Source organism: Xyrauchen texanus, chromosome 34, assembly GCF_025860055.1.
Source record: "Xyrauchen texanus isolate HMW12.3.18 chromosome 34, RBS_HiC_50CHRs, whole genome shotgun sequence".
Taxonomy (NCBI): Eukaryota; Metazoa; Chordata; class Actinopteri; order Cypriniformes; family Catostomidae; genus Xyrauchen; species Xyrauchen texanus.
The window spans coordinates 25,326,424-25,349,608 of NC_068309.1; the positions used below are offsets into that span (position 1 = coordinate 25,326,424).

General features: G+C 40.4%; 1 protein-coding gene across 1 annotated transcript in view; it reads right to left on the bottom strand.

Annotated features, from left to right (window-relative positions):
* LOC127628087 (collagen alpha-1(XXIII) chain-like) overlaps nt 1-23,185 on the bottom strand; it is a 172,009-nt gene that overhangs the window by 17,625 nt on the left and 131,199 nt on the right. Inside the window, exons 4-13 of the mRNA XM_052104770.1 lie at nt 15,571-15,578; nt 14,785-14,811; nt 12,750-12,776; nt 12,015-12,041; nt 9,441-9,467; nt 8,941-8,967; nt 5,102-5,161; nt 4,063-4,179; nt 1,798-1,824; nt 1,630-1,656 (exon numbers count right to left, since the gene is read on the bottom strand). Of these exons, the coding sequence (XP_051960730.1) occupies nt 1,630-1,656; nt 1,798-1,824; nt 4,063-4,179; nt 5,102-5,161; nt 8,941-8,967; nt 9,441-9,467; nt 12,015-12,041; nt 12,750-12,776; nt 14,785-14,811; nt 15,571-15,578 (374 nt within the window). The remainder of the gene's footprint in view (nt 1-1,629; nt 1,657-1,797; nt 1,825-4,062; nt 4,180-5,101; nt 5,162-8,940; nt 8,968-9,440; nt 9,468-12,014; nt 12,042-12,749; nt 12,777-14,784; nt 14,812-15,570; nt 15,579-23,185) is intronic.

Here is a 23,185-nt window from a genome sequence, read left to right on the forward strand (position 1 = left end):
GTTAACCTACGGGCAACCAGCACATGTGGAGCACCTACCCCAGTACAGGGCCTAGTAAGCACATGTACTGGGCCGGCAGTGAGTTTCTCCATAACCTAGCCTGCCACTGGGCTAAGGAGGAAGGACATCCAGGGTCCACTACTTTGTGAACATGACTGGGGGTAAAAAGCACACGTCTTCACCTCAGGGGAGGGGACACCCGGCCAGCTGACCCTGAACTTACCTGCTCATATCTGACAACACTCTGGACGAGACCGGCTCAACCCGGAGATTATATAATCTCGTAAAGTGTTGGGTGTTGCCCAGCCTGCTGCTCTACAGATGTTTGCTAAAGAGGCACCATTGGTCAGGGACAGGAGGCTGCCACACTCATGGTAGAGTGGGCTCATAGCCCCAAGAGGGAGCGGCATGTCCTGGCCGTGATATGCCACAGTGATGGTGTTAATGACCCAGTTGCCGATCCTGTTTGGAGACAGCGCTCCCTTTCCACCAAAGCAGACAAAGAGCTGCTCGGAACTTCTAAAGCTCTCATGTGATCCAAATAGATGCGCAAAGTACGCACCTGCTCCTTGTCCTTGCATAACATCTGTCCAAGTAGGCGCACTGAGGGGAAACACATACTTGCGTAGCCCTGGGGGCCAGCTGAGTGCCAGCTCGACTGTGCCAAGGGGAGCCTCGGTCAGGGCATTCCAGAGCGGGCAGTGGGAGGATTCCCGGGAAGCAAACAGGTCCACCTGTGCTTGACCAAATCGACTCCAAATCAGCTGGACTACCTGGGGGTGGAGTCTCCACTCTCCCCTGAGCATGACCTGCTGCGACAGTGCATCCGCTGTGCTGTTGAGATTGCCCGGGATGTATGTGGCTTGCAAAGACTTGAGTTGCTGCTGGCTCCAGAGGAGGAGACGACAGGCGAGTTGCAACATGCAACGAAAGCGCATACCGCCATGGTGGTTGATGTATGCTACCATTGCCGAATTGTCCATACAGACCAACGTGTGCTTGCCCTGGATCAATGGTAAAGGCCTCCGCAGGGCAAGCAATACTGTCAGCAACTCGATGCAGTTGAGTGCCAACGCAGTCGCGGACCAAAAGGTTCACTGAATACGGAGTTGAATGGATTGGCAGAGTAATTCAGCTTACTGAACACAATCGCTCGGCTCCGAAGAATAAATCTGAATGAGTAGTTGCAAGTCAGCTTCTTTTATACCTGTATGTCCGTGAGAGTGGCATGCAAATTCCACTCTCCAATTCCCACTAGCCTTTTTTCAAAGATCAGAGGTGTTTGGGGGTCCCAAGTGCGACCCCTAGTGTCACTACATCGACAACGTCGAGTGAGTGACAGAGGGGGAACAAAAAACATCCAGTGACAGCAGCTCTGTGGACAGAAATGCCTTCAATAGAGATTAGCCAGACTGGTTTGAACTGACAAAGTGTACGGTAACTCAGATAACTGCTCTGTACAATTGTGGTGAGAAGAGGGGGACCTACACAATATTAGGCAGGTGGTTTTAATGTTGTGGTGTGTGTGTGTGTGTGTGTGTGTGTGTGTGTGTATATATATATATATATATATATATATATATATATATATATATATATATGTATATGAGAGAGATATCACTGTACTACCTGTGTGCCGGGTGGCCCTCTTTGTCCCTATGGGAAACAATTACATTATATAAGCCATTGTATGGTCATTTGGATCATTACTTTGAATTCAAAATAATAATAATAATAATAATAAAAAAACATTTATATAAACTAATTACAGCAAATCAGTATAAAACAAAAATTTACCTCATTTCCATCCTTTCCAGGTGGTCCCTATTATTTAGAAAATAAACATAATTATTTAAATTCAAAGAAATAGGCAAGTCTGCTCAGTTAACTGTCCACTAGATGTCAGGCCTCAACATCAAACTAGCCTATTCTATAACAACATAAGCAATAAGTTCAATCAAATTTTATTACAACAAAATTAAAATTTTATTACATCAAAAAGTTGATACATCTGGATCAGTGGCTCTGAAGTCACTCTACCACAGATTTAAACTGAACGGGTAATTTTTGTAAACACAAACAGGGTTGTTTAGCTATTAAGCTCATCTTTGGAACACGTTACTCAAAATAACAATAAACAAGCACACAATGGCCATTTTATATCTATTTCAGGCTGTTCTAGCAGAAATAATCGTAAGACTTACTCAAGCTTTAACTGGAGATTTGGCCAACAAATAATAATAATAATAATAAAAAAATGAGTACACCAATAAACAGACACACATGTCTGAAATCAAATGAAGACATCATGCAAGATATATGCAGCTATTGTTGTAAATAAAACCCTATTCAGTGCCAGGCATTTGCAGACATCAAACAGGGCTCCTCAAACCTTGTGTGGTGTCTAGTAATGACAGTATTAAACTGATGACAGCTGTGAGTCCTGCAGACACAATAGATACCATCTACTGCCGTGATATGTGCCTGAGTGCCATTGCAATATCTGTTTGTCTTATTCCACAGCACTTCTGAGAAGGGCATGGCATCAGGCCTCAATCAGCTAATGAGGTGGTTTCACTTATATATAAACAACATTTGAGATACAACAATAGGAAATGGCCTTTGAGCTAAATGACCCCAGAACATCTGCTCCCAATATGAGGCACAGAACAGGGTGAGAAGCTCTGTATGTTTTGCCCTTCATTATTGCACCATGCTTTGTTTTATTTATGAGATAGCCTGAAGGGAAACAGTTTAGCAGAAAAGTGTAGAACATGTGTAAGGATAAACTGGCTGAGGGAAGCTATGATCATTTTAGCATTTTTAGTTAATGTAGACTGGGGCTGTGTTCAATCACTAAGTATCCCACCTCACAGACCGTTATATAATGCATAACTGCAAGAAACAAGCATATGAGCATTCTTGCATTGTGTTTTTGTAGGCTCTTGGGGTTAAAGGGATATTTCACCCAAAAATTCTGTCATAATTCATCCCCACAAGTTATTTCAAACCCATTTGACTGTCTTCTGTGTAACACAAAGAGAGATGTTAGGGGACTGACAGCATCCATCACCATTCAATTTAACTGTTTACAGCTTAGGAAAAATATGAGGGTGAGTAAATTTTGACTTTTTACATTTGAGTGAACTATCCCATAACACTTTGGATCTCTCTTTTTTTTTTTTACTGTTTGCACCATGTGTTAATATCACCTGCCCACACAGCACGACTATTTGCACTCCAGTAGTCTGGTGGAAACACAGAAATTGATGCCAAACTGCATCCCTAGTGTTACTGCTGTGGGGTGTAATGGCAGTGTGGATGAGCTTTTTCTTGCGGACGACCCGGGTTCGATTCCACCTTTTGTCCTATCCATTCCTGCTTCCAGTCTCCAATCTCAATATTTCATAATAAATAAAAAAAAAATATTTCAAGGTTGATTTCCTCACAGTGATATGGTCATGGTGAAGGTCGGAAAGTTGAGAGAATGGTTTGGTCGGTCAAATTTACCATGTTTTTACTATTGTAATATTGTAGTAACCATGATTTTTAGCGGAAGCCACAATGTTGTTACTACAGTAATATGGTGTTTTGTTGTTACTATGGTTTTATTTTAAGGTACAATGGTTAGTCTTGTAAAACCATGGCAAATTGTTGAAGGTTAGGGTTAGATTGAGGGGTAGGAGTTGGTGTAGGGTGTTTGTGAGACTAAACACACATCAGAGATGCAGCTATACTGTATGTTAGAATTTAATTTAGGGGTGCCGATAGTATCTGACTCTTTATAAACTGTATTCCATAGCTACCCATCCTACTAGAGCATCTGCACAAATGTAAATGCTAATATAATGTGTCTGAACTCAGCACTGAGCTCAGGGTTCATCTCTGTGCTGACTGAGTCACAGTGAGAAGCAGCCCCATGTCTTCTGAGAAGGAGTCTTAAACAATGTGTGACTCCTATAGAGTATGACTCACAACAGCTGTAGAATGAGTGAATTCAGTACATGCTTAGCTGATGTTAAGGCAGACGATACTATATGAGATAGAAAGTGAGTGTCTCACCGGCTCTCCTGGGTGGCCCCGGGGCCCATCTCTGCCTGTGTTTCCTGGAGGCCCTCTGGGACCAGGTGTTCCCGGAGGTCCAGGGGGACCTGGAGGTCCAGACTGACCTTGATCACCCTACAGAATGAGCAAGATGAAGAGAGAGATTGTAGAGGAAGAACAAGATTTTGAAAACTGTTTAATGAAAAGTAAGACATTTTATTGTGGTTTCTGATCTTATTTTGTTTTACTGTCTAGTCTAAATGTTACTCAAATAAGTTAGTTTCTTTTGCTTGCAAAGAAAAGTTTCATATTAATTTCAAAGCATATTTTTTCTAATCTCTGCATCTATATATTGAATTTGAAAGGTTTGGCTGCAACTTCCAGGTGAAGAGATAAAGCTGGTGTAAAAAGCTCTTAGGGCAAAATGCCCAGGAGGCACCTATCTACAAAAAATTGTAAGGTTGAAGTTCCACACAAAAATAGCTTTTTAATCATGTTAACATAATTAAAGACACTCCTACTGCTAAAAAGACAAAAATAAATTTTGCTTGCTTATTTGCTGTGGTTTGTGTAACATGTTTTCGTCTCCAATGTCAATAAACACAGCAATTAGTACTCTCTTTGAAATTCAAAACAGGTATGCAACATCACATTGCAAGCTGCTGAGGAGCTAACTAAGGATTTTTGAGGCCAAGGCCACATACAAGAGAAGGATAAAATTGAGAAAATCAGAAAAGCACTGAGGCATGCATGCGTCGTGCTCTACCTTAAGAAGGCACCTGTGAGAATTGTAGTGGTCACCTGTAACAGAGAGAAAGCCATGCTCGTAGTGTGGGAAGACCATCTGACAGCAGAGAACAGATAATGAGAAAGATGGACAGAGTGAATAAGAAAGCAAACAATGTCTTAATTTTCCCTCAGCATAAGGATTTGTGGAAACGAAGGAGACATTGAGAAAACAAGAAAGAGAACAAAGGTTTGAATACACCGATGTTAATGAATGTGGACGGCCACAGGTGTTGAGGGATTCAGGAACAATCGCATGGGATGGACAAACCTTCACTGTGAGAATCTGATTACTGAGCAGGCCTGCAGAGGCTGTGTAGGCTGGTGGTCCCTGGGAGGTTGGAGGTCATATAGAAGGAAATGGCATAAGGGAGAAAGAGGAGATACTATGGAAAATGAGAGTGATAAAGAATTACATCTCATATTGTATTTCTATGAAGAACTAAGCTTCTACTTGAAACCAAATCCTGAACGAGCTACAGTATTCTGGCTATACTTGTGTTTTGAGATACCAAGCCCACACACACCGTCTGGATATGATTAACTTTCAATGGGTACACATGGTGATGATAAATTAGGACTGCAATAGATTGATGAAGAAAAGCTACTTTTTTTTCCAAGAGAAAATCTTTCTTTATTTTATTTTCTCACAGACTATCAGTGGTTGTTTGTGTACACTTCAGTGTACTCTGCAGTAACTGAACTAAAAATAAGGTTTTTGTAGAAGAAAATGTGAGTGGTGCAAAACTCGGTGCCACAATGCAAGGTTTACTGGGTGGTTCCCAGGGAGTTTAATTGCAATTAATATAATACAAATGATGTATAATTGCAAGTAAAAGCATATCTCTACTCAAGTTTTAACAAACCCCTGACCTTATGAGCATTTATAATTATAATGGATTTGCAAACCACACTAAAAAATTTACATTTTAAGGAAAATAAAAATGCATCTATATCACTTAGAACAATGTTCTAGGCTGTATCTGATAAGAAAGTCTACTTTGGGTGTCTCATCTGAAACTACTTGCTTTATCTCTGGACAAAAGTCAAGAGTGAGCACAAGGTCAACCATCCGCCTGCACAACAAACCAAGCCCTGCCATCTGGAAGGAAATGCAGCTTTAATCGACTTCCAGGCAGGGCCGTGTCTAGGGGGAGGCTGGGGGAGGCAGTGCCTCCCCTAGGATAAGCTCTACCTCCCCTGAGAATTTGAGAAATAATCTGTCCATCTGTTGTTTTGAGTGTAGCCCCGAATGTATTTTGAATAGTTGACTGACAAATATGAAACCAGACAAAAGCCTATGTAAACCCCGGAATTTGCCTTATTTCATTGTGTTTTGAACTAGTGGCTTGGTAGCTCCGAGTTAACGTAGTTGCCTCTCATGCCGGAGACCGCAGTTCGAGACCCGTTTGGAGTGTACTTTTCTTGTTTATCAGGTGTTGTTTTCGCTAAGGATAACCAATAAGCATTAACATAAAATGTATGTGTGACTTGTTTTGTGATATTAGTTTGTAGGAAATATACACTTTGATTTGATTAAATGGTTTTGTAGAGTGTAGCAAAGATGAGCTACAGACTGAGGAGCAGCAGCAGCAGCTGTGCCAGAATCAGGCATGGAAACTGGTAACAATTAATAAGTCACTTTACTTTAGAGAAAGTTAAAAGTGAAACATTGTTTATCTCAGTGATCCTAATGAAAGGATTTTGACAGATGAATTATTCTCATAGAGATGATGAGAATTATATACAGTTCGATGCCATAGTGTGTCAATGAAGTCATTCATGTATTGCTTTAACTTAGGATCTTATACATCAATTTGACTATTTATGTCAAAAAATATAAATGATTTATATTCAATATTTTTTTTACCTCACTTTACTGACTATAATATAACTCTTTTGTGATGACTTTATGTTAATGTACATGAAAATTCAAGAATCATGATAGATATTAGGGCAATCCCACAGATCTGCTCTTCCCAATACATTTTCTTCAATAGCATTGGTCTAAAATTTGACATATGTAGCACTTGATGAATTAGTTGTTTGAAGCTGATTTGCAATAAGTTATGTGCTGTATCTGTTCTTTTGCATCACAGATGATTCAGGGAGGAGAGAGGATGTTGAGGATAGTACTTAGTGGAAGATTTAGGAACTGTAGAAACAGGCCCAGCCAGAGCAAAACTCAAAGAATACCCTCTCACCAGCTTTGGACTACAGGGAAGTGGTTGCTAGTGTGAAAATAAAATTGTTTGGGCTAAGCCCCGGATGTCCTTCAATGCTGGAAACGCCTCTGCATCTGATGATAAATTACAATTTAAAAGTGGATTGTTTTGTGCATATTTTTCCATCGCTAGCAGATGAGTGAGGTCTGACACAACAAAAATCCAGTTTAAGCCCTATAGTCTAATAGGGGCCCTGTGCCTATCTCTGGGTTCCTGGCTTAGAAAAAGATATGCACTAAAACAGATTGTGTGTAGTATAGCTTAATTTTGCGCCGATTTTTTCAATTGTTTATGTTGCCCCCCAAACAAGCCAAATGCCCCCCAAACATGATATCCTGGTAACCCCTCTGCTTCCAGGTCAATGGGCCCTTGTCCCATAAGAGTTTTAATGGATTCTATGGGGTAATACTCTCCTTCTAAACCAGCGTTTCTCAACGGGGGCGGTACCGCCCCCTAGGGGGCGTTTGGACAGTGTTGGGGGGCGGTGTGAACGAGGCAGCAGAGAGGGGGTGCTCAGGCACAAATGGGGGGCATACTCAGAGGTACTCAACAGGCGGCCTGAGCAAATATCTTTTCAGCTCTTCTCCTTAGCCTATGTCTTCGTCTTGCTCGGATTACTGCTGACACTTCACCAGGAGGATATGCCAGGAGAGCCGCTTCCTAAGTTACACATGCTTTTAAGAGGCGGAGAATTTTCAGTGCAAAATAGAGGCGCGCTTTCACCTGCTTTTTCTGTACATAACGCGGAATACATAATTAGGCGCATAATTAGTGCTCAGGGCTCACACTAATGACCGTAATTAATTAAAAAAAAGTGGCTGTTTTTGACGTCGTTTTTTCTTCGGTTCAGTTCAGGTGGCCGAGCTGTAATCAAATGACCGTTTGTAGGCTATTCAAATTTGAAGCCTAGTATATATTGCCTAATTGAGTGCGCGAACGACCGCTGCTTTTTCATTGGCCATTTAGGTTAGTTACGTTATTGTTCACGTGATTGGTTCATCTTAAAAAAATTTGTGTGTGAGCCTGAATTTGTTTGAATTTCTAAATACATTTGCAATACCTTTCAAACAATCCATGTGTTTTTGCATTTTTTTCCAAACACAATATTACTCAACTTGAGGCTTTTACATGTAGTTTAAATACAATAAGAAACTTCTGTTTCAGTTTTTTTTTTTTACCAAAAACTCAGGCTTCAGGTATCAGTGTTGCAATTGCTTGGCTGTAATAGTATTTCTGAAGTGTTTTTGTTTTTTTATAGTTGGGGGAGTAAGAGGATCATGAAGAGGTCAGGGGGGCGTTTGTTCAAAAAACCACTGTTCTAAACTGTAGTTGAAAAGCACATATTTGGTCACGTCATCACTCCAAATACTTTGGCTCATTTTTCCACAATGTATGATGGAGTAAAGCAAAACCAGTGCAGTGCATACAACACAATCATATCATTTAAAGAAGCAGACCAGCCAAGGCAAGTGGTTCTAATTGTACAGAATGGTCATGACGGAAAAAAGGTTTTGGGAGCCAGATGATTTAAATGATAGCTCAAGTTGATATAGATAGAAAAGTGGTACGGCCTTTACTGAGGGATTCCTGATTAGTCAAGGCTCATGTCTTTCCCAAGTGGATAAAATGAACCTGATGACAGGCTGGGTGAAGGCAGGGCAACACTGATGGATACCATATTGAGGCTGTAATTTGAATTTGTTTAATAGATCTAAATTTAACTTTTCTAATATGTAAACTTTTGTAATAGCAACAATCCCTGCCATTTAGAAGAAAACAACTTTAATTGCTTTACAAGTCAAGGGCCTTTCTCAGATCAGTGTGGCAGAGCAAACTCATGTTTCTATAGAGATTGAGTACAAGGTTGAATGCTTGTGACACTCACACTAGGGCCTATGTCTCCCTGGTCGCCCTATGAAGAGAGAAACTCTTAGATTAACTGTTAGTTGGAGGATATTTTAAAGGGATAGTTCACCCAAAACTAAAAATTATGTCATCATCTAGTCATCCTCATGTTGTTTATTAAAAAATTTAGCATAATGTCCAAAATGAAAATGAATTGAGACTGGGGCTGTCATGCTCCAAGAAATTACCACAAAAGCACCATAAAGTAGTCGATATGACCCAAATTTAAGTTGCCAACCATATGGTTAAAACCATACAGGTTTGGAATAACATGAGTTGATGAAGATGGGTGAACTATTCCTTTACATTATTTTATGCGGTTAATACTGGCATGTGCTCCCCAAGGGTTTTGCACACTTAAGGCTGGCTTCTTTTAACTTTAGCTTCTATTAGACTAAAACTATTATTATTATGCCTAAATGGCACAGTAAATTGCAAATATATCATTCTGGAATGTGTTCTGAAATGATATGATTGTACCTTATCTCCTTTTGGTCCTGGCATTCCCTGGTAAAAGAAGAAAAAGTTGCAATATGACAGATTAAAAATGGTTCTCATCAGTGCAGGCCTTTTCCATTGCAAATCACACAAGTCACCCCATCACCAATTTAAAAATTATGTTTTATTGGTTGAATCTGTGTGTTTTTCTAAATCATTGGCTAAATCAAAAACAAAATATAATCATAGGTACATAAAAAAATAAAGATAACACAATGGCATTCCATTCCTGATGACAGCAAAGATTTCATGTTTTCTGAAAATAATTTTCCACAATAGCTCTTATTACAAGTTTAGATGGTTGGTTTGAGGGAATAACTGATATTTAAGATTTATTCTGGCTTTATTCTGCTCAGGAGAAAGGCTCACCAAACTGTGGTTAAGACTGCAAAAACAACAAAACACATTGCAATTATCACAGTTCCATCTCATTCTTTGTGGTGTAGCGTTCTCTGCAGTTTGATTTTGTGTGCTGTCTTATGAATGTAAGTATGGGCTACATCAGAGAAAAGCAACAGTGATGTCCTGGGAATTTTCAAAGTATGTCAAACATGAGACTCTGGTCCCAAATGCACTTAAAAGTGTTTAGATGGATTTGCTGTCAATGCACATGGCCGTGGGACAATAACATAGTGGTAGAAGGACAACACTGGGAGAGCTGGTGTCACCTTTGATCTTTTTAAAGTTGGCTGGAGTTTTAACCTCATAGATTGCAAGGACATGTTGTAAAAAGTGGACTGGAAGTTATTATTGTTGGACCCAATGACTTGAGTGGATCAACAGCTCGATCCCATACTCTTGAGGTAGTGATTGATAAGCCATATTAGATGATACTGACTATCTAAGACTCGGTTATACATGACAGCCTCTCGCACAATAAACAGATGGAAAACATTTACATTATGTTGAGATGTTACACATCTCTACTGTTATGCAAGTCCTGTATTCATCTCATCTTGTTCATGTGTGCCCAGTCAAAAATACACCCATCTTTGTGCTGTCTTTAACCTTCAATGGCCTTTCAAGTAAACACTCTTGACTAAAGTACTCTTCCATTTGAGGAAGACATTTTTTTCCATTTGAGTGTGATTTAAAACTGGTGACTCTAACTGTGACGTAAATGTTGAAAGCTGTTTGGTGTTTCGTTGGGATGCTTTAACCAATTTGTGAGCAGTTCTAAGCAATGGCCTCACATGTTTACCGTTGTGGACTTCAGTCTAATTGCTTTACAAAGAGGCTATTTCTCATTCAGCTATTGCAGAGCTCTGAGGCCCTTCCTGGCATCCCCTGTGTAAGCACATGCATGGTTATATCAGGAGGACCAGAGACCTGGAGTAACCTGAGGAATGGAAGTGGTCTTATTTATTTAGAAAGCTGTTGTTCTCTCAAACATGAAGCAATACTGGATGAGGTAATGGAGTGGAGTTTACCTGGGCTGAATAAGCAGTCTTGACTGTGCCTCTTTATCGATATTGGACTGGTATGGGCAAAATGTTGGTGCATTGGCTATGGCCATGGTACTCAACAGGTGGCCTGCGGGCCGAAATCATCTTTTTGTGGCACGCGTGATCTCATAAAATTATTGAAAGTGTATGAATTTTGAGGTGTCAACCTTCTGCCTTTACAGTAATTCTCAGTATAGATAAACTGCTGAGCCGTTATAGAAGAAAAGAAATGGTAAACAGATAAAAAATAATGAATTAAACAACAGATCCGCTAATCTAAATCTGGATTTTATATTACATGACTGCGGGGTCATTTAGCACTCTGAGCGTTGATAACAGTTTTTGCTTGCTCTCAGTCAATTTAATCATGCACATCTCTTCTAGACCTGCTTGTTACTGCCATAGCGCGAATCAAACGAGTTGTGAGTTACAAATGAACTCAACAGTGATACATGCTTATTACGAACAATAATAACAGAAAAAAGGGAAAATCCTGCTATATCAGAGTTGAGCGCTTTTAGAGCTAGTACTGGCTATTTTGTTTTTGTTTTATGGGTACTGTATCTCTTGGTTGGTGTGTGTGTTCACTAGGTGGCCAGTATGTCATGACAATCTTTGACAGTGACAGCAGTACAGATCATCATCTTTCTATTGACAAAAAAAATGAAATTTCAACAATTGTGATCTACTTGTTATCTACTTCTTTTTGTCATTTCTTTTTATACATTTATATATATATATATATATATATATATATATATGTTGTAATAAATAAATAAAAAGAGTGCAGCCCTCGAGGCTAAAGGGATCCTGCTTTCCAAACCCCCGGCTTTCTAGTGTTGAGTACCCCATGGCTAGGTTTTTATAAGGAATCTACGATGCATCTCATTCCAGCTTATAAGTGCATGATTGTTCTGTTCCTATAGTTCAACTGGGAGAGGATGGTGCCAAATTCATGGGTTTCTATTCCCAGGAAGCACACATACTGATCAAATGTATAACTTGTAGGTCGCTTTGGATAAAAGCATCTGCCAAATGCATAAACATAATGTAAATGAGTGCATGAAAAATTATACTAACATTTTCATATTGCAATGATGAAAACTCTTACCTGACTGCCTTTTTGACCTGAAGGTCCCTATGGGGAGAGGAAATTTTTTTTTCTGTGAGGTGTAAAGAGTGAGCATGCTCTATAGTCTCATTTATCGACACATGCTTTAACCATTAGGGTTGTAAACGACTGCATTATTCCTAGAGATTAGCAACGTTAAAGGTATAGTTCACCCAAAAATTACAATTTTATTTCACCCTCACGCTGTTCCAAACCATAGGACTCTCTGTCTTCAGTGGAACACAAAAGGAAATAACTGGCTGAATTCAATACACTGGCAGTAACTGGAGAATCACTTTATCGCTCATTGAAGCACCCGAATGTGTCATAAAAGTAGTCCATCGACTAGTAGTATATCAATATCAATTTAGCAATGTAAAGATGAAGTATACAATTCCTGTGGCTAAAAATAAACTTTGCTTTCAAAACAGCTTTCTGAATAAGCCCTCTTCTGCCGTTGATCTAACAGACAGTCCTGCCCCCAACTCACGCTATTGGTTGAGTCAATAATTTGTATGATGGACAGACCAAACTTTAAGTCGTCATTCAATCAAAGTAATTAATACCTTCAGAAGACTTGGTATATGATGAATGCGTCATGCTTCTTTTATGCCATGGAATATTTTTAAGACACTTTTGGGTGCTTGTTTATGCTTTAAAGTTAATTATTATAAGCTGTTCTTGATCTGGTTTAATGAAATTACATCATGACAGGTGACTGAAGGGAATACTCACAGGTTTACCATCCATACCCAATGGACCCTGAGAGAGAAAAAGACAAAAAGAAGAGAGAAGAAAGGGAGAAACAGGGCATAAGTAAGTTCAGAGAATCACATGAACTATTACATGGTTATTTCAGGACAAACGTGACAATGAATTACAAAGTGAAAGTAAAGGTGGACACAGAACATGTCCTGCTCAGATAAACTGTAAACTCCTCTGTAACTTACTCACCCTAAGAATAAGAATAATATAACCAAATAAAATCTTTATTTATTTCCACACAACCAGGTCATGAATTTATTAATATTATAAAATGTACTTATATGCAATTTATTTATTTATTTCCATTACAATATTTATTTGGCCACCATAGAACAGTGTCGTGAACATTAATGGGAAATGTCCCTGGAGAATCCTGGGCTTAAGTGGTTTGCTCAATTGCAGAATGGTGGTGGCTCAAGACACACTTTCGGGAATCAAACCAGCAACCTATCAGTTACCAGATCTGAGCCTTAATCACTACTAACCACCACACAACACAGGATCCGAACAGTGAATGGGACAAAGTTAAAACAGACAGCTTAATCAGAAAAATATCATCCATCATCCCTGCCCTCAGTAAGTTTAGACGACAGGACTGTCCATAGCAAAGGTGCTGAAAGAGGTCTATGTGTATAGTTCATTGAATATAAGGCAAAGCACTTAACTAAGCTGAATGTAAAAGCTTTCTGATTGACCATTTAGAACAAAAGGTCATGATGATACAGATGTCCACTTGGTAGATCTAAATGCAATGACTCATTCATGAATATTTTACAAAGAACATTATGTCAACATTGTACAAACAACATAACACTGAACAAAAATAAATACAGCTTGATAGAAACAGATATTTTATCTTACTCTGCCCTGAATGAGTTTAAGCTGACCAACACGTCCTTCATTAGCCAGAAAAAAAAGATAAAAGAGCTGTTTGTATTTGTTTGCATGTGCTTGTATAACAATTCAAAAGGGCTTTTGAATTGGACAAGTGACCAGAGAGCATGCAGGGCTTGCACATGTCGTGCTGCTCAGCGAGGGGGAGAAAAAGACGGATGGCTTGTGTTGTGATGGTTTTGACTGCATTTGGAAATCCGGTAAGGGCCACATGTGGTGGAGTCCTCCACACAGTTCAGTTTGGAGCAGCTCTCTTGTTATGCTTGGAGGGACTTCACACAGGCCGATATTTCCCAGTTGATCTTCATGTAGCACAAAGGTTGCCAGCGCAAGCAACCGATTGCATCTGGATTGTGCCGACTTGTCAGAGAGACTTCGTACAACTATGTCTTTTTTAAAAGCAGAGCTATTTGATAGTGGAAAGAACAATAATTATCTGCATTGTAAGAGCTGAGTAATAAATGTATTGTCATTAGAATATGTGATTGACAGAAACTGCCAATTTTAAAGTACTTATTATGACTAATGACTCATTTACTGCACTGCTAACTCAAAATGTTTTTTCATATTCATGAGGCATGTAGTTGATTGTTTAAATATATAATACAGTCCCATTATATATATTACATATAAAAATATACTGTACATAACACTTTGGGAAACATAAATAACTTAAAGAATCATTTGACATATTCCACCCCAACATAACCAATTTAACAATTCATTTTCCCAAAATGAAGCATGAAGGTACTGTGTCACATCTAAAGTGAACATCAAGACAATTCAAGTCCAAGAAAAAGAACAGGTTTAAGTATTAATTTAGTCTTTAAAGTCACACACTAAATTTTATTGGGTTTTAAACCCAAAACCCTTGTTTTCGCAACACAGATGCGAATGGACTGATTAGAACGTGCTAAACCCTGTGCTAAAAAGTATTCAAATTTTTTTAGTGATCATTCCTAATATTCCCAGCAGGTGGCACACTATGACACTTAACAATGCTTTTCACTGCAGTCAGAGCAAATGTACTGTATGGAGACAGTACATTTGTGTTAATTTCAGATGAAAGATGTAATTACTTGAGCTGTGGAAGTAACAAAGTGACACTTACTGGGTAACCATCTCGCCCTGGAGTGCCCTGTTAGGATTTAATGAAAATAAAACATTAAAATGAAAAACGTTGAAAATAAAACATTAGATATGTAGTAATAAACAGAAACATTTGTTTACCATCCAGTGTAAGAATAGGACATTAACAAAATGTGCTACATACCACATGTTCTCATAGTCTCCATTTAAAAAATAAGTTTGCAATACACAAACACCACTTGTGACTAATTGGTCATAAAAAACTGGAACGTGTTTTGGGTAACCACAGATGTTTATACACTCTTTCCTTTAATTACTGTGGCTTTCTTCTCATGTTGCGAAATATGATGCAACTGCGGCAATACAATTTTGCTGTGCTGCGGTATTGCTGCATTAAAAAATGAAATGTAGGAGAACTTAGTTGTGTACACAAACAGATGTACATACATAAACACATGCATACAAACACACAAACATCTAGTGATTAATGTGCCCTATACTTTCTGAGTGAGATTTGTATCATCTGTTTTTTTTTTTTTTTTTCTTTTTAGGATGTGCAAAGCACGTCTGGTTATTAGAAAGCAGTCGGTCAGGATGAATGCCAGACAGTGAAAAATACAGTGAAACTGATTCAGAAATTGTCTTCTGGACCATATATCCTCTACTAGGCCTTTCCCTCTTATCTCACCTCATTTGCAGTAAATATGGTTATAAAGCCAGCAATGGATCATGCCATGCTGTATTTGCACCTCAAGCTTCACTCACATTTGTTCTGAATTAAAGTTCCAGCGATAACAGAGGTACTTACTGGAATTCCTGAAACACAAAGAAAACAAACAATTGAAGTCGAAGTTACATCATAATGTTACTATTATTCATCTACACAAAGTAACCTACACAAAATGTAATACTCTGCAGGATGTAATGATACTAATAATAATAAATTATACAATGATCAATATGTTTTCTGTTGCCTCTTTTCTGTCAACACAAGAAACTGAGGTTCACGTGAGTGTATCTATTTAGATTTCTGAAAGGAAGAGGGCAATGTATACATACAAACAACATGTTTAAGTATCTGCACATGCAGAAAACCTGGTTCTGGATTATAGCATTAATCAATCAAAAGCCATTGGCACAGATCTATACAGGAATTTATTACTTTTCCACTCGTGTGCAACTTCAAATATGCCAAAAACGTGTGATGATTAAAGAAACTGGATACCCACAAGAAAATTGTAAATTGAGGTTGCTCTTTCGTAGACTTACTGGGGCCTTAAGTATCAACGTTGTCTCAGATGCTTCTTATAGAAACAAATTAAACACATTTTGACATACAGTAAGAGTACAGAGATTATTTGATCTTGGAAGAATTTAATGAGAAATATTGAAATCTTGAGTTCATAATGAAATCTCAGATTTTTGATTGCAGAGTTCAGTATCTTATAGTCTTTTTCCCTGGAGACAAATCTCAGAAGCAGGACTCAATTTGCTCTCCTTTTAATCTCGTCACTGTCTAGCATCTCAGAACACAAAAAATCCCAACAAAAACAAGACAGTCCAGCCTACAACAAGATAGTCCAGCCTATGAAATGTATAAATTAATAAATGACACAACAGCACATTTAATTTATGTAACCCTATACACTTTGTAATCATGAATCACCACACATATAAAAAAAAACTCCTCAATTCCAATAACACAATAATAAGTCAACAATAACCATAAAACACCAATAAAAACAACACCAAACATTAGTATTCACGATGGCATGCCCACTTGCCGCTCTGTGAATGATGATGCCTTGTGTCCCCTAACTGGTTGAATCCCAGGCAGTATCTGGGGTCTCTGTGTAGCTACATTAGCTCAGAGCACTTTCTGTTATGTTGTTTTTAAACATGATTTAATTATATATTTGTAATAAATCCTAATAATTCAAGATGCACTGTTAAAGAATGTAGCAATTATGGTTTATTTAAACTGCAAAGGTGAAACATACATTATAACTGCTGTGCCAGATGTGAAAGGGAAGGAGGATTTATGTGCACGTCAGGTGTTTCTACAAAAAAGTCTTCCACATAGGATGCTCTTGTGCTTCATCACTCAAGCCTCCGTGGGAAGCTTCCTCTGTCCTTCCCTCTTCACAGTGTATTTAGGGAATTAATACGTCCTTCATGATGGTGGACTTTGATCGGTTTCCTGCACACAGGCTCGAGGATGGAGGAGCGAGGAAACATGTATAAACAATTTAAAAAATGAGAAGCACCCCTGCTGCTGTTGATTAAATATGCAGTTTTATGTTAAATGACAATGTTACGTTTCTCTCAGGAGATCAGTGTTCCTTTGAGGTACTTGTAGTGTGCAAATACTGGCATGTTTAAGCTAAGAACTTCTAAAAACTACATTGTTAATTGATAATTTCTTGTTTTAGGGGTTCACAGTGTATCTGTCACGTTCCTGTGTTGTCTGCCCCGGGTTTTCTGTTTCACATGCCACTTTTCACGTTCCATGTCACGTTTTCCTTGTTGTCCGCCCCGTGTTTCACTGTCTGTGTACAAACTACATTTCCCATGGTTCCAGGCCCTCATCACCACTGCCACAGCGTCATTGTCTGCACCTGAACATCGTTTGTTATCCTCCTGTGTCGCTGTATTTAACCCCGTTTGTTTCTCCATTCCCCTGTCGGTCTTTAATGTTTGTGGATGCTTGTTTCCGTGCTCTCCGTCATTGTTTCTCCTACCCGTTAAACCCTTCTAATGTCTTTCGTGTTGGTTTTGTAGTTTTGCTTTATTTTTCCCCATCGCAGGTATTTCCTTTGTTCTTGTAGTGTTTGTTTCCTTTTGTTTTGTTCCAAATAAAGAACCGCTGCATCTAGATCCTCGCTCCTTGTCTGCCTTCACCTACATTAGTGACAGAAAGACCGATCAAATAATGGATCTAGCAGCGGTTTTCACCGAACTGGCCCAGGCTAATCTGACCGTTCGCGAGTACTCACGTCTCTTCTCCACGGTCGCCATCTACACCGGGTTCGACGACGCTTCCCTGAGGACCATCTACTGGGTCGGGTTACCATCAGCCCAGCGGAGGGAAGCGCCAGAACCCGGAGAGCACACATGGAGGGAGTACGTGAGTCTCGATCTAAAGAAACTCGCGGCCGACGAACCACCCCTCAAGATTCCGGCTTTCGAGCCTGAGCCCATGCCTACCCAGATCGACGAGCCAGCGCTGCCAACTTCGTCCGCCCGGAGGAGGAGGAGAAGGAAAGCTTCCGCTCTCCAGCTCACGCCTGCCACGGTCAGCGAGCCAGCACCCACGCCTGCCACGGTCAGCGAGCCAGCGCCCACGCCTGCCACGGTCAGCGAGCCAGCGCCCACGCCTGCCACGGTCAGCGAGCCAGCTTCTATGCCTAACACGGTCAGCGAGCCTGAGCCCACGCCAGTAACTATGACTGTCCAAGAGCCAGCGCCAGTAGCCATGACCATCCAAGAGCCAGCACCCCTCGAGCCTTCCAAGGCCCTGCCTCCCGAGCCTTCTAGGACTCCGCCTCCCGAGCCTCCCAGGGCTCCGCCTCCCAAGTCTCTCGAGTCTTCCAGGGCTCCTCCTCCCGAGCCTCCCAGGGCTCCGCCTCTCAAGTCTCTCGAATCTTCCAGGGCTCCTCCTCCCGAGCCTCCCAGGGCTCCGCCTCTCGAGCTTCCCGAGCCTCCCAGGGCTCTGCCTCTCAAGCTTCTCGAGCCTTTCAGAACTCCGCCTCTCGAGCCTTCCAGGGCTCTGCCTCTCGAGCCTCTCTAGCCTTCCAGGGCTCCGCCCCTCAAGCCTCTCGAGTCTTCTAGGGCTCCGCCCCTCAAACCTCTCGAGCCTTCCAGGGCCCCGCCCCTCAAGCCTCTGGAGCCTTCCAGGGCTCCGCCTCTCAAGCCTCTCAGGCCTTCCAGGGCTCCACCTCTCAAGCCTTCCAGGGCTCCGCCTCCAGAGCCTCTCGAGTCTTCCACGGCTCCGCCTCTCGAGCCTCCTGCGGCTCTGCTCCCAGAGACTCCAGAGCTTTCTAGGGCTCCGCCTCCCGAGCCTCCTACAGCTCCGCCTCCCGAGCCTCCTACGGCTCCGCCTCCCAAGCCTCCTACGGCTCCGCCTCCAGAGCCTCCTACGGCTCTGCTCCCAGAGACTCCAGAGCCTTCTAGGGCTCCGCCTCTCGAGCATCCTACGGCTCCGCCTCTAGAGCACCCTACGGCTCCGCCTCCTGAACCTCCTACGGCTCCGCCTCCCGAGCCTCCTACGGCTCCGCCTCCCAAGCCTCCTATGGCTCCGCCTCCCGAGCCTCCTACGGCTCTGCTCCAGAGACTCCAGAGCCTTCTAGGAGTCCGCCTCTAGAGCGTCCTACGGCTCTTCTCCTCGAGCCTCCTTCGGCTCCGCCTCCCGAGCCTCCTACAGCTCCACCTCCCAAGCCTCCTACGGCTCCGCCTCCAGAGTCTCCTACGGCTCCGCCTCCTGAGCCTTCCTCAGCTCCCCCTTCTGGGCCTCCCACGGCTCCGCCTCCAGAGCCTTCCAGGTCTCCAACACGTTCCTGTGTTGTCTGCCCCGGGTTTTCTGTTTCACATGCCACTTTTCACGTTCCATGTCACGTTTTCCTTGTTGTCTGCCCCGTGTTTCACTGTCTGAGTACAAACTACATTTCCCATGGTTACCGGCCCTCATCACCACTGCCACAGCGTTATTGTCTGCACCTGAATATCGTTTGTTATCCTCCTGTGTCGCTGTATTTAACCCAGTTTGTTTCTCCATTCCCCTGTTGGTCTTTAATGTTTGTGGATGCTTGTTTCCGTGCTCTCCGTCATTGTTTCTCCTACCCGTTAAACCCTTCTAATGTCTTTCGTGTTGGTTTTGTAGTTTTGCTTTATTTTTCCCCATCGCAGGTATTTCCTTTGATCTTGTAGTGTTTGTTTCCTTTTGATTTGTTCCAAATAAAGAACCGCTGCATCTAGATCCTCGCTCCTTGTCTGCCTTCACCTACATTCGTGACAGTATAACCTTGTGGAGCACTGCCCCCTATTGCCCACCCTTGGCGATGAGTACAGTAACATAGATATTTTGCACTTAGAAGACCAAAATGTGTTGTTCTGAGAAAACAGAACTACGTATTTATCTGCACTATATGTTGGTGCCGACTCAACAGATTTCCGCAACAGTCTGTGAATCTGGAGAACTCTTAATGAATTTAGGCACAAAGAAAGTCCAAAGCATTTCAGCAGTGTGGGAAAGATCTTGTGTCCCAAAGCGCATTCTTGTGAAATAACAAGTTCATATTTTATGCTGTTCTTCAGTGTACCATGATCAATTCTGATTTAACAACAAGTTGTTTCAGCCTCACAAAATCATGTGGTCGAAACTGGCAAAGCTGAATCATGCTTTTGGATAATGCACTTGGATTCATGCAGAGGTTATGCTTTTGCCAAACCCTTGATTGAGTGTCACAAGTCTCATAAGAAGACTTCTGGGTTATTATTTCCTTTGATGTCTGAAAGATATGATAGCAAGGATGGAATTAGGGTTGTATCAAAATTTTGCCCACTGGAAATGTTTTGCCTACCAGTCATAAAAACGAAATGAACTATTAATCTCTAAATGTTACACAATTTAACATATTTGTGATACTTAATGTTTTAATGCTCAATTAATCTGATTAAAATTGTAAAATTGTAAACATAGGCATCATGTGCGCTCTGAGATGTTACAGGCATTACATCAGAAATTAGCATAATTAATTCTGATTCAAAGTAATGGCCAACATCATCCAGTCACTGTCAACCATGTTAAAATAAAATTATTCATTATAAATTCTCTATCTTTGTACTGATTACCATTGTCCCATGTGTGCCAAACATGTTAAGTCAGGGTATCCATGGGTCCTTAAAAAGTCTTAAATTTACTTAAAAAACATTTAAGGCCATATAAAGTCTCAAATATTTTAAATAAATTACAAGAAGTCTTAAATTTCGTCTGCTGAGGTATTACATTTTGGGGCGTGAATATAGAAGACGCTTAAAGAGTCAAAAAAATTCTCTCTCTCTCTCTCTCTCTCTCTCTTACATCCGTCATTTAGCAGCTGACACTTGCGTTTAGAGAGAGCGCGTGCAGGGAAGCGCATTTTTACTGAACTTATGATGTTACACATGTATAAACCTTCATAAACCTGTTAATCCGAAATGCAAATGGCGTTATTTTGCGTCTCTAACACTGCCGCTCCTGCTTATAATCGACAAAGCGGTAAGCGTTACAATTTGCAAGCACGCAAGGTTTGAGTGATCATTTGATGCCTTTCAAATAGTTGTGCTTCCTTATTTTACACTACCTTTGACAATAATTTTAAAGCTAACAGAACTACTCAGCTGCAGAGTTACACCTGTTATATCTCTCATCTCCATCTCTCTAGATCTAGGGCTGCCAACGCAATGGACACTGTTCTCACGCCACATGTCCCTTTTCTCATGCTGTGATAATGTCGTGGAGCAAAGAGGACACTGACAGTTCACGGACAAACAAGACAGAGCAGCCTGCATGTTGCCGCCAGTTATTCAGAAAAATCAGGGGGAAAGCAACAACACAGCATCTCTCCCTCTCCTTCTCTTTCATAATTTAATCTGTTAACATTTTCAATACATCTTGTCAACTTTAAGCGGCCATTTTTTATTTGAGATATTTCACTCAAAAATGTTTATTGTCATCACTTGACTTTCTTATTTCAGTGGATATCAAAAGGAGATATTAGGGAGTTTCAGTCACCATTCACTTACATTGAATGAAAAACAAGATGCAGTGACTGTGAATTGAGACTGAGACTAAACGTTTTGCTTAACATCTCCTTTTTTGTTCTATGGCAGAGAAAAATTCATTCAGACTTAAGGGTGAGCAGTGATGACAGAAATACATTTTATAAATGAACTGCCCTTTAACTAACTGTTAAAGTATTTGTTAAAGGTATCTGCCAAGAAAACTTTATTCACAGCAGCACCATCTTTTATTTTTAATGACAACTCATTTTCATTCCCATTAAAAATCAAACATGGCGCTACTGTGAATAAGTTCTATAGACCGATCCTCTTATTTATAAAAATATCAGTGCATGTGCAGTGTGGTGGCAGAAAGCCCACTGACTGTTGTGTTAAATTTGACAGATTAGAGGATTAAACGAAAGTATGACACAAAACCATCATAAATAAAAACATATTCTTAGCGATACAATTACTATAATGATATGAGTTAATAACAAACATGTAATCATGTTCGCTATAAATTTATGCTGCAAAGTTGAGAGCTGAAATTATCTCCTCAGTCCAATCAGCTCTGTTGATGATCTTGAAGCCACAGCAGTCAATTAGAGCCTCTGAATAATTTTTCAATCTGAATAAATAATAAAGTTTATTTTTTGCGTGTGGTTTTTGTCACCACTTCCGTGATTGACATAAGCGGTGATGTTGCCAAAGCATTGGTCTAATGCATCATGTCTTGCTAGAAAGCAAGTAATTAAAGAGAAGTCACAATATAGGCTACATACTTTAGGCTACATGATATTCATAATGAATTAATTTAGAGTTTTAATGTTGAATTAACTTATTAACACATAAATGCACAATAAAATGTATATATAAAAAACATGTCCAGGGACATTCAAGTAGCCTCAGTGGTTTTGTATTTACCAGCTAATGAATTAATGTGTTTTTTCTATTGCAAAAGTGGTTTTAAACTGTTCTTTTATTTGGCCTTAAAAAGTCTTAAAAAGCCTTAAATTTCAGTCCTTCAAACCTGCAGATACCCTGTGAGTGGTCCAAACATCATCTGCTGCCTGAAACTGAAATTTTGGTCAGATTTTAGGAGTGAATGTACTTAGTTGCATAGAGATATATAGGATGACTCCACCTCAGGATCCTGCCTGTCTGCACTGGTCTCAGAACAGTGTGAAATGCACCTTAATTTCATCCTATATATATAAAGCCTCGGAAAGCTAAATTTATCAGCCTTTTGATGAACCCATCAATTTTCAATGCGATAATGTGCAGTAAATAAAGGATTTCTAAGGGGAAAAAATATGCTGAAGTGCACATTAGTGTATCACTCAAATAATAAAATGGCATATAGAATAAAATTAGAGATTAAAACCAAACTAAAAGAGTTTAACCCATTACTGACAGCACAGAGTCTCGTGAACTGAGATCAGTGAGTTTAAATGAATTTAAATTATGCGCTGCGTACAGCAAAGCCAAAATACATCGTCAATTCATGTGTACATGGGGTCGCAAGTGGTTAAAACCACCAGTGAGCAAGCCAAAGACTGTGGCAAGGAAAATAAATCAATAAGATGTTTAGGTGGAACCATAGCACAAAGTTCATAATAAGACTTTAGAACAGACAGACAACTAGAAATCCACAATCCTTA